Genomic DNA, 10,809 nt, shown 5'->3' with positions numbered 1-10,809 from the left:
GAGGGGTTAAACGAGCTGCGATGAGCCGATTTAACGAACCCGCTGGCTTCCATCGCCGTTCGGGGCAAGCGGCCGCTTCGCCAACTGGCCGGCGGGATTTTTTTGTTGGGCTTTCTGGGGGTCCAGCGTAGGTTTGCGACCACGGGGGAGGGGGTTTTGGCTCCTTGCCCCACGGAGGAAGGGGATGGGAGGGGCGGAGGTTGGCGGCGCTGAGTTTTCCCCCTCCTCTCGCCCAGTGGCGCGGCGATGCTTCCCGGCCATCCAGGCCAAGAAGGGCGTCATCATGGTCGGCAACGAGACCACCTACGACGACGGCCACGGGCGCCGGAGGAACGTCACCGAGCTGCTGGAAGGGGCCAAGTGAGTCCCCACCGCCTTCACGCCGGGCAGGCGCCGCGGTTCATCGGTCGCTCCATCTTTGCCGGGGCGGTCGGAAGAGCGAGGGGCACCAGCACCGCGGCGGGGCTGGGGGGAGCCTCTTAACGAGCTTCTCCCTTATTACGGCTTCGCCAAAAAGAGAAACGAATGGTTTTGCCTGCCGGCACTTCTGCACCGCGATCTTTTACGGATTTATATCGCGGAAAAGCCTTGAAATCCCGCGTTTGCGAGAAACCCGTGTTTGAAACGGGAGGTGGAAGGGGAGGAGGAAGGGGAAACGGTGGGGTCAGCTCGCGGGAAAACAGCGCCGGGAAATCAGCCTCCGTCTTGTTGGATTTTCTTGTTTTGCAGGAGTTTGGCAGAGGGCCGTGCGGCGGGGGAGGACAAGGGGGCCATTGAGGCAGCGGCAGCGCGGGCAGTGGGTCGCTGCTCCTCCGCGTCCGCCCCCCGGCTTCCGCTTCATCCCGTCTTTTCCTTTTTGTCTTCCAGAAAAGCAAACGTGGTGCTGGAAACCAGACAACTGGCCATGAAGATCTTCGAAGATTACACGGTTTCCTGGTACTGGATAATAATGTGAGCAGGGGCCGAGCTACGCGCTACGCCCGTCCCTTCCCACGGGCGGCTGGACCGGAGCCCGCGATGCTGTGCCGCGTTCGGCGCCGCGCTCAAACGTGGGGCAAAACTCACAAATTCCCAACATTTTCTCTTTTCTCCCCGCCCTGGACTTTGCGTAATTTTAATTCGAGCAAAAGGAGAGACGGCGGAGGGTGTTTTGGGGTGACTTTACCCAGATCCTGCTCACGCTCCGTCCCCTCCGCCGTCGATGATTCCCGTTTTTAAGGCTGTCCCGTGGTGAAAGCTCGAGAAAGGGGAGCGGACAAGCTCGAGGCCGGGTTTTGACGCGTTGCTGCCTTCCTCCCCGCAGAGGTCTCGTCATCGCGATGGTGGCTAGCTTGATCTTCATCGTCCTGCTCCGCTTCCTGGCCGGGATCATGGTCTGGGTGATGATCGTGATGGTGATCCTGGTGCTGGGTTACGGTGAGCGAGTGGTCAGGGGTTTCTCCGTGGCTTTTCCCCGTTTTCCTTTTCCCCATCCGAAGCGGGATTTGCACGAAGGAAGTTCGTACGCGGCGTCCTTCCGGGTGTCTCCTACCTCGACGTATGCGTCGGTGGGGTCGAGCAGAGGTTGGCGGCATCTCGGTCTCCGCTTTTCAGTGCAAAATGTGACAATTTTCTGCTTTTCACCGCAGGAATCTTCCACTGTTACATGGAATATGCAAAACTAAAAGGGGAAGCGGGTTCCGACGTCTCCCTGAAGGACCTGGGATTTCAGACCGACCTGCGCGTCTACCTCCACCTGCGGCAGACGTGGCTGGCCTTCAGTAAGTCTCCGTCCTCCCCTGGATGCGGCATGGGAGAGGGGGGACGCGCCCCAGCCCCGCTGCCTTTGAGGGACGGGGTTTGGGAAGGGGCAGCAGGGAGGTTTGGGGTCTTCTCGGTCTCTTCGTGGCCCTTTGCAAAGGGTTGAGCTGAGGAAGGGCGGCTTTGCTCGATGCCACATCCGCCACGGGACTGAGCTTGCGGACGCGGCTGCTTTTCCACGTGAACCGCGGTGTTGGACGTCCCCTGAGGAGCGTTCGGTGCTGCGATGGAGCTGCCGGGGAAGGCAAAGGCCACCCGAAGGTGGCCATCGGGTGCCGTCCGTGTCCTCGTGCTACCCGGGGCTCCCCTTCTCCTCCCAGTGATCATCCTGTGCATCGTGGAGGTGGTGATCATACTGCTGCTCATCTTCCTCCGCAAGAGGATCCTCATCGCCATCGCGCTCATCAAGGAGGCCAGCAGGTCCGGCCGTCCCCCTGTCCCCAGGCGGAGGTGGCCGTCGTCGCCCATCGCGGTGGGAGGACTCGGGGACGGCCGGGCTCCGGCTGCTGAGGTCCTCCCAGCACCGCGAGGGTTTTAACCGGCTTTTCACCACCTTCTCGGCAGGGCTGTTGGTCACGTCATGATGTCGCTGTTGTTCCCCTTGTGCACCTTCTTCCTGCTGTGTCTCTGCATCGCCTACTGGGCCAGCACCGCCGTGTATCCTTTCCTCTTCCGCTTTCCTCCCGGGCAAGGAAGAAATCAAAGGTCTTCCAGGGCGCTGAACATCTTTACAGGATTAGCGAGGCATCCGGTTGCAAAACCGCCAGCTTCGGTTTCTTCAGTTTAACTTAAAATAACACCCAACGTAGAAGAGCGATGGCAGGAGAGCAAAACCCAGTTAGATACGCCGAGGATTCGGGTTTGGGGTGGGTTCGCAAAACCTCCTTAACCGTTGCTCTGCAGTTTCCTCTCCACCTCCAACGAGGCGGTCTATAAGGTGTTTAACGAGACAGCGTGCCAGTTTTCTGGGCAGACCTGCAAACCGGAGGTGAGGACGTTGGGAAACTCACGCGAATGCTATGCCTTGTCTGGTAGAGATAAGGTAGTTTATTACAGGCAAAATATTCCGGTGGCTATCGGAGCCCGCAAAATCTTCCAAGTCAAATTCCGCCTTTCTGAACTCGTTTACGTCATGTCGTTATTTTTCTTCAAGCTATTGCGTGCGCAAAGCTGACTTTTCGGTCTGAGCAAGCGCTACCGGGTGAAAAATTAAGCGGAATAATGTCTTCTGGAAGTCGGGATTGCTTTGGGTTGAGGGAATGACGCTGTCGATCCGCCTCGCGGCGCATCTTCAGCCGCCGCAGTGCGTGAGCGTCTGCTGTCCTCTCCAGACCTTCAACACGACCAACATCACCAAGCTGTGCCCCGACGCCCAGTGCCTCTTCGCGTTCTACGGGGGCGAGACGGCGTACCACAAGTACCTCATCGTCCTCCAGTTCTTCAACGTCTTCATGTTCTTCTGGCTCGCCAACTTCGTCATCGCGCTGGGCCAAGTGACGCTGGCGGGGGCCTTCGCGTCCTACTACTGGGCCTTCAAGAAACCCGATGACATGCCTGCCTTCCCCCTCTTCTCCGCCTTCGGCCGCGCGCTCCGGTACGTCCCTCTGGAGGAGGACTTGCGAGCTTCTTGAGGTTGTCCCCTTCTAACCGGAGCGCTCTTTCCCAGGTACCACACCGGCTCGCTCGCCTTCGGCTCCCTCATCCTCGCCATCGTCCAAGTCATCAGGGTCATCCTGGAGTATCTGGACCACAGGTTAAAAGGTACCGAAGCTGAAATGGCAAACGAGTAGAGACAAACGAGGTTGGCTTCTCCTGCTTTCCTTGGTGCCAGAGCTTGTGGCTAACCTCCGGGGGAAAAATTCCAGTATTTCGATAGAGAATTGAGATTTTCCTTTTAGCACCCCGTAGTTGTCTCTTCCTCCAAGAGACGGCGGGAGCCGCGCCGCGGCTGCCGGGTTAAGTCAACCAGTGCTGGGTGTCTGTACGGGCGCCAGGGACGTCTGCGTCCGGCCGTGCGACTCTATTGATGGTGGAATGCAAACAGGGAGCAGCAGCAGCGTGGGAAGAGCGCGCGAAGCTCATCCCGCTGTCCCCAGCGGTATCGGCCTCTCGGGGTGGGGGGGCGCTGAGAACAGGGCGTAGGGGAGGGGAGGCTGCGACGGGGCAGCGGGACGTCTCGTTAGGGACCTTAAAGTTGCTTCGGTAAGAAAAGGTGTCTCTCGCTTCGGCCGCTCACCCTCTTCCGTGGCGTTCCTCCAGCTGCAGATAATAAATTTGCCAAGTTCCTCCTGAGCTGCCTGAAGTGCTGCTTCTGGTGCCTGGAAAAATTCATCAAATTCCTCAACAGAAACGCGTACATCATGGTAAGAGTCGCGCAGCGTTAACGCCTAAAGGGTCGTGACTACAGCGGAGGGGTTCTCCGCACTCTCGGAGATTTCTTTGGCTGGCCGTTGAGAAGCCCGTCTCCCGACGTCATGGGAAAACGAAGCTTTTCGGTGTTTCCCAGTTGTTTCGCTGGAAAACCTCAACCTCAGCCGTGTCGCTTTGACTTTGTCTCGGAGACAAACGGGGTGGGAGGATTCAGCCACGCCTGACCTGTTGGCAGATGAAGAAGCACTTCCGGGGTGGGATTTATCCGAGTTTTACTCAAAGACGGGCTGACTCGCCCCCTCTTCTGAGCGGTGAATTCAGCGCAGCTCCGTTTCTCTCTTCTCTGCCCCTTTTTTTTTGGGGGGATCCGCTCTAGATCGCCGTCTACGGCACCAACTTCTGCACCTCCGCCAGGAACGCATTCTTCCTGCTGATGAGGAACATCATTAGGTGAGATCCTGGTGGGTGCGAGGGCTCTGCTCTCCACAGCAGACGTGGTTATTTCCAAGTCCCCCTCGCTGCCAAAGACCAACCCTGATGCTCCTGCCTCGTTTTCAGGCTTGCCCGGTGTTTTATGCCACTTTTGCGACGCGTGCCCGCGTCGGCCGCCTCCTCCCACGCTTCCTTCTGAATTGGGGGTGGGGAGCGGATGCGGATGCTCATCTCTGTCTTGTTTCCAGGGTGGCCGTTCTAGATAAAGTCACGGATTTCCTCTTCTTCCTCGGGAAACTCCTCATCGTGGGAAGCGTCGGTAAGCGCTGGGGACTGGCGGTTTCTCCTCGGGGTGTACGGCTGCTGTAGGTTTTCGCAGCCGGTTACGCCTCCCCAAAACCTCCGTTCTCTTCACTCCTGCCACGAAAACGTTCCTTTCCATCCCGTTTTACATCTTTCCCGCACCCGTTTGCGGCCCTTCTTCTGCCCAGCATCCCACAGCGATTGCCATCCTTTGCTCTTCCAGGAATCCTTGCCTTCTTTTTCTTCACCCAGCGGATAAAGCTGGTCCAAGACACAGCGCCGCCCCTGAATTACTACTGGGTCCCTATTCTGGTGAGCTGCGTTCTCGTCTTCTGGTCAATTTAGAAGCGATAGAAAGAGATCCATAACGCGAATGCCTTAAAAACACCCCTCCGCTCACTGCTTCTGAAGGACCTTCTTTGTTGGAGGTGTTTTCTCCGTCCCCGTCGAAATAAGCCCTTTGTTTCGGCCGGCCGCGAAGAGGCGTCTCGCCCTTCCCGTGCTGCCCAGATTGGCCTCCGTCCACCGTCGTCCCTGAAGCCTTTTGTCCCGCATCGGGCTGGTCCGAACAGTCCTGCCCTGTTCGTTTCTCCTCCTTTCCCTGGGGAATTCGGGATTCAGCAGGTTTCCTCCTCCCGGTCGAGGGCCCGGAGCTTTGCGCTCTTTGCAAGATGCCGGGTCGTGGCGTGACCACACAATTTCTCTTTCAGACGGTGATCGTGGGCTCCTACCTCATCGCCCACGGGTTCTTCAGCGTCTACGGCATGTGCGTGGACACCCTCTTCCTCTGCTTCTGTAAGTGGCTGCCTCGGAGGGTCCGTCTCCCGCCGGGCAGGAGTTTGTGGTAGCAAAACCTCCCTCCCTTCGGGGCTGAACCTCTGAAGTCCTCCAGATTTGGGGGGTTGCTCCAAATTCCCGGGGCCTCTCTGGGTGGTTTTTCTCCCGCTTTTTTCCTTTACCAACTCCTACCCGCGTTCTTACCAGCTTCTGCTTCCCCCCTGCCTGCTAGCGATGGAAACCCACAGCCTGTCCGTGGGTCACTCTTGGTCTTTCTGTTTTGGTGCTTTGGTCTTGGTGGAACCTAACTGCAACTAACTTCAATTTTCCCTTTTTTTTTTTCTCTTTTTTCTTCTTCTTTTTTTTTTTTTTTCCCCTCCCCTCTCTTCCTCGTGTCTCTCTTCACATGTTCTCCATCCTTCATCTCTGCCCTGCCTTCTCCCCGGCTTTTCCGCTATTTTTCCACTCTTCCCCCGTCACGGCCGCTCCTTCCCGGGGTTGCGAAAAAGGTGAAGATCTGGAGAGGAACGATGGATCTCCCGAGAGGCCTTACTACATGTCCCCCGAGCTGAGCGAGATCCTGCTGAAGGGGAACCTAGAGCCTTCCAAAAGCGCCGATAGCCAAGGCTAGGGGCCGGCCCCGGGAGGAAGGGCCGGGGGGAGCCGCAGGACTCTCTCGCCGCCCCCAACCCAAGCAGCGTTCTCCTAAGCCCCCGGGGGCGGCAGCAAATCTTTCCCCTGGACGTCCTTCAAAGCTTTGAGGGTAGAGGGGGTGGCGATTCCTCAGTGCCCGGCGCTGTGTCAAATCTACCTTCCTGCCCAATAACGAATGTTCTTCTATCGAGAGAACGAACCTAGAGTGTCACCTAGAGTTAATCTGAGGTCCCACGTGTCCCGGTAGCGCCCGGCGAGGAGCGCTTCGCTCCGGCGAGCGGCTGGGAACCGGCTGGGTGCCCATCTAGAGTTGAGTTTCACTTCGAAGCGGGAGAGCTTTGTTCCGAACCGTCAGCTGCGGAAAGGACGGGAGAGGTGCCCTCTTCGCAGGAGGTGCAGGACGGCGGTTTGTGGGCCGGGCCGAGCGGGTTCGACAGCCAGAAAACTGGTCTCTCCGCGCTTTCCTCTTTGTTCTGCCCCCAGCAAAGAGCGGCAAAGCCTCCTTTCTCGCCCACTCTTTCTATGCAAAAGCGGCTTGGCGCACTTCAAAAGATCTCTTTGGGAGGCTGCAGGCCTCTTGCTTTTAAGTCTGTTGCGTCAGCAGCACCGCCTTCGTCACAACGCAGAGCTCACCCTTTTTGCAGCCGAAAACTCCCTTTCCTCGTGCCGTCGGTTTAGGCGAGCTGAAAAGAGCCGTCGCTGGTTGCGAGCTGTTAAAACTCGGGAGGGTTTTTACGCGTGGCATCCCTCGTCTGAAATGGTTTCTCTTGCTGGTGGCACAGAGGTTGAACCGCTGCAGGGAGGTGGTGGAGCTGCTTTTCCCCCTCCTCGAGGTGGTTGAGTTGATGGTTTGGCTTCTGCCCAGTCCTGGGCTCCTGCGGGTGAAGGAGTTGGAGCTGTAACGAGTTTCCGCGCTAACGCAGAGCGTAGGTGGAGGCGCGTAGAGACCCGCAGGCCGGGGCGGTCGCGGGAAGGAAGACGGAGCCGGCACGGAAGGCGAATCCCCAAGCCGGCTCTGGCAACTCTGAATGGCCGCGGGTCCGTCAGGGGAAGGCGGTGTCCGGAGGAGCGGCGGGAGCATCCCGGCCGGGCTGGGGGGAAACGGTGCGTTGCGCTGGCGGGTGTTACGCCGGGGATGTATCATGGCATGGCTACGGCTAGAGAAATCAGACCCCGAAAAACTCCTAAGTTTGACTGGGAGGCAGCTGGTGAGGGTTCCAGCCCCTACAGAAACGGCAGCCACACACAGGCTGGATGCTCTCCGTGTTTTCTCCTCTCGATAGTCCAGAAATGACTAAGATTTTTCTTTAAAAAAACCCCATTCTGGCTGCACGCAGCCGGGGCGATCGCGGTCAGCTTTCCCGTTACAAACGCCCACGCGGACAGAGAGCCCCGTCTTTTGAGTCGTGCCCTCTTGGGACAAAGCCGTAGTGTTAACGCTCGAATTTTCATCACGGAGAAAGGCTGAAATCCCTCTCAAAACATCCCAGCACCGAAGCCGGTGCTTTGTGGGTTTGTTTGGTGTTTGGTTTTGGGGTGGTTTTGTTTTGGTTGTTATTTTTTCTTTTCCTCTTTCGGTGGCTGTGATTTTCCTCCCACTTGTTGTTGGCGCAGCTGCTTTGCTTTGAAGAGCGAGAGGCCGAGCCGCGTGTTCGGTGCTGGGAATACACCTAATTATTATGTATGCGCGGCGTGTCGACAAGGGCGAGCAGCGCCAAGCGAATCCCGGGCGGAATTGCTTCGCGCTGGCGTCATGATTTCGGCCGCACAAAGGGAGAGCGGCTCCGTAGAGGAGGGGAACCGCGCTCCCGCCTGGCAGAGCTCGAGGTAGCGCTGGAGACCTCTTTTCTTACGGCACCGTTAAACTTTTCTCCCCACCGCCCCCCTGGAAAAAAAAAACAAACCAAAAAAAAACCCCAAAACCAACCAAACCACCAACACCCAAACCAAAAGGTTGTTTTTTTTTTTTTTTCCTAAATAATATCAGCCCGTTTCTGCTCGCCGCACGACGAGGGGCGGCTGCGGCAGTTGGTACGGCTGCGGGCATTTAGCTGGGACGCGGGGAGAAAATACCCCCCTGCCCGCGGCGAGGCGGAAAGACTTCTCTTTCTATCAAAGATAACGCCCGGACGAGCGGGACGAACGCTCCTCCGGCGTCTCTCTGCCTTTACGCTCCTCGCTGCCTCTCCTGCGCCTCCCACCGCGCCAACCGCTCTCTCTGTCCGCCCCCCCTCACTGCTGCGTGGGGCTGGGGGGGGGTGTGTGTGTTTCTCTTTGCAGTGGAAGACCTGGAGCGTAACGACGGTTCGGCCGAAAAGCCTTATTTTATGTCGCCCGACTTGAAAAAGCTCCTGAAGAAGACGAACAAAGGGCAGCCGGACACTTAGAGCCCATTCCTCGGCTTTTCCGCGCCTCCTCTTCCCGTTCCCGCCTCGGGAGGAGAGCTGCAGGATAACGCCCGGCGCTCAGCATCCTTCGTCCCACGTGGAAATCTCGTTAATGAACCCGAATCGTCGGCTCCTTTACCCCCGCGGCGGGCAAGCGGCAGAAGGGGGGTGGGGGGATGGGGGTCGGGAAAAGAAAGAAATGGGTTATTGTTAATGAATCAGCCTTAAATCGTCGGGGTCGCTAAACGAAGAGGGCTCTAACGCCTCCGCTGCCGCGTTGAAGCAGCTCCTCGACTTGGTTTTGATTTGCAGCACCTCCCTCCTTCCCTCCCCTCTTCCCCCCCCCACCCAAAAAACCCTATTTAATTGCAATTATTGATTCCTCCCCGGAGAGCCCAAACTGTGCTGAAATCACCTCGCTTCTCTCGCCACCCTTTGGAGGCGCCTCAGGGCCCGGCTTTGGGGTCGCGCTGAGCACACGTAGACGATTAATTCTTTTAGGGAAATGCCAATTAGCGGTTCTTATAGCCACGGGTGAAGGTGGAGGGAAACGAGGGGTTAACGAGCAGGGCTGGGGCCTCCCCCCCCCAACCCCCCGCTGGACTCGGGATGGACAGACGGACGCTCGGTACAGTTATTGCATCTTTCTAGAAGGACTCACAGCTTTGGCTGATTCCTCCCCCCAAAAAAACCTGCAGTAGAGATATATATATAGATATATATATATATAAAAAAATAATCATTTCCAGCAAAGCCTTCCCTAAATGTCGAACAAAACGCTTTGCCTGCGGGAGGAACGCCTGCGGGCGCGGTGAAGGAGTAATGTATATATTTTTATTTTCTTTTAGGTTGGGTTTTTTGTTTTGTGTTTTTTTTTTTTTTTAGGTTAATATTAGGTGATTTTAAGCAAACCAAATGACAAACAACAGGTTGCCTTACATCCGGAGACGCCGCCGCGGCGCCCGGACTCGTAGCTGACCGCCGCTTCTAACGGGAAAGTCCCGAACCTTCGGCAGCTCCTGCCGGCAGAAAACGGGGAGGTTTTTGAGAAATAGATTAAAAGAGGGGGGTTAAATATCACCCAAACGCAAATATTCAACTTAAACCTCCAAACGTAACAAAATTAACGCGCGCGGCCGCTGAAGTGTCCTTTGAGCAGCAGGAGGTTCGCCCGGGCAGAGCCCCCACCACAAATTGGACCATTTTTTTTTTTTTCGTTTTGTTTTGATTTTTTTTTTTTTTTTTTTTAATGGTTTAATTTTCTGAAAACTAAACGGCACTGAGGCTTTGCCGGAGAAGTTAACGGCTCCCAAAGCGCGGGGGAGGTCGGCGGCACCCACGCGCCTCCCTGCCCTCGAGCCCCTCTTTACCGCGGACGTTTGCTTAACCAAATTTCATTTGTGCTAAAGGATATATTTTGCTTCTTTTCTACGCATTTCTTAGTACTCTTTAGATCCCTTTTGTAAGATACACGGAGTGTTTTCTATCTGAATTATTAAACGGTTTGGGGCTTTTGTATATTTTGCTTTTACGAGTTGTTTCGGTCCCGTAGCCGTTATTTCCGCCTCTCCCAGGACTATTTTTGTGACAGATTTTGAAATTCCGACCTGGCGGCACGCTGCGACCTCACCGCCCTGGCCCGGGGCGGCGCGGCACCCGAAATCCTCGCTGGCCTCGAGGGATCCAACGCCGTCGCGTCTCTAAAAAGCGCCTTTTTCCTCACATCTGGATGCGGCCGATCCAGCGCTGGGGGAGAGCGAAAAAGATGAAGGTGAAGGAACAGCCAAGAAGAACACGTAAAGGTGGAGCTAAAAAATGAAGGGAAAGGTAAAACTCAAAAGGTGAAGGTGAAGGTAGAGCTAAAAAATGAAGAGATTGGTAAAACTCAAAAGGTGAAGGTGAAGGTAGAGCAAAAAAATGAAATTAAAGGTAAAACTCAAAAGGTGAAGGTGAAGGTAGAGCTAAAAAATGAAGGGAATAGTAAAACTCAAAAGGTGAAGGTGAAGATAGAGCAAAAAAATGAAATTAAAGGTAAAACTCAAAAGGTGAAGGTGAAGGTAAAGCCCAAAAGAAAAGGTAAAACTCA

At 56.1% G+C, this 10,809-nt stretch overlaps 1 protein-coding gene across 2 annotated transcripts; it reads left to right on the top strand.

Moving 5' to 3' along the window:
- Positions 1 to 117: 117 nt before the first annotated feature.
- On the top strand, positions 118 to 10,429 carry LOC309685356 (choline transporter-like protein 2). 2 transcript variants are annotated; one of them, XM_082501132.1, is made up of 15 exons: positions 118 to 360; positions 868 to 951; positions 1,304 to 1,416; positions 1,629 to 1,760; positions 2,121 to 2,220; positions 2,365 to 2,457; positions 2,704 to 2,788; positions 3,132 to 3,394; positions 3,467 to 3,561; positions 4,060 to 4,163; positions 4,547 to 4,620; positions 4,851 to 4,921; positions 5,129 to 5,217; positions 5,616 to 5,700; positions 8,617 to 10,429. In XM_082501132.1, exons 1-15 carry the CDS (start codon positions 185 to 187, stop codon positions 8,721 to 8,723), a joined length of 1,671 nt encoding a protein of 556 aa, XP_082357258.1. In that variant the 5' UTR covers positions 118 to 184; the 3' UTR covers positions 8,724 to 10,429. The 2 variants fall into 2 exon arrangements, with proteins under 2 accessions (XP_082357258.1, XP_082357257.1); XM_082501131.1 differs by lacking the exon at positions 8,617 to 10,429 and adding an exon at positions 6,192 to 6,985.
- Positions 10,430 to 10,809: the final 380 nt, after the last annotated feature.

The sequence above is a fragment of the Vanellus vanellus genome, assembly GCF_965231255.1.
Source record: "Vanellus vanellus genome assembly, contig: HAP1_SCAFFOLD_2266, whole genome shotgun sequence".
Taxonomy (NCBI): Eukaryota; Metazoa; Chordata; class Aves; order Charadriiformes; family Charadriidae; genus Vanellus; species Vanellus vanellus.
Note: the sequence above shows the minus strand (reverse complement) of the source record. Positions and strands in the feature narration are given on the sequence as shown.

What these genes read in the sequence shown, in the direction of transcription:
- LOC309685356 (XM_082501131.1), top strand. Translation starts at nt 185, where the DNA reads ATGGGAGGGGCGGAGGTTGGCGGCGCTGAGTTTTCCCCCTCCTCTCGC. An exon ending in GCCTTCGGCCGCGCGCTCCG is followed by an intron (nt 3,395 to 3,466) that starts GTACGTCCCTCT and finishes GCTCTTTCCCAG; the next exon opens with GTACCACACCGGCTCGCTCG. An exon ending in ACTACTGGGTCCCTATTCTG is followed by an intron (nt 5,218 to 5,615) that starts GTGAGCTGCGTT and finishes TTTCTCTTTCAG; the next exon opens with ACGGTGATCGTGGGCTCCTA.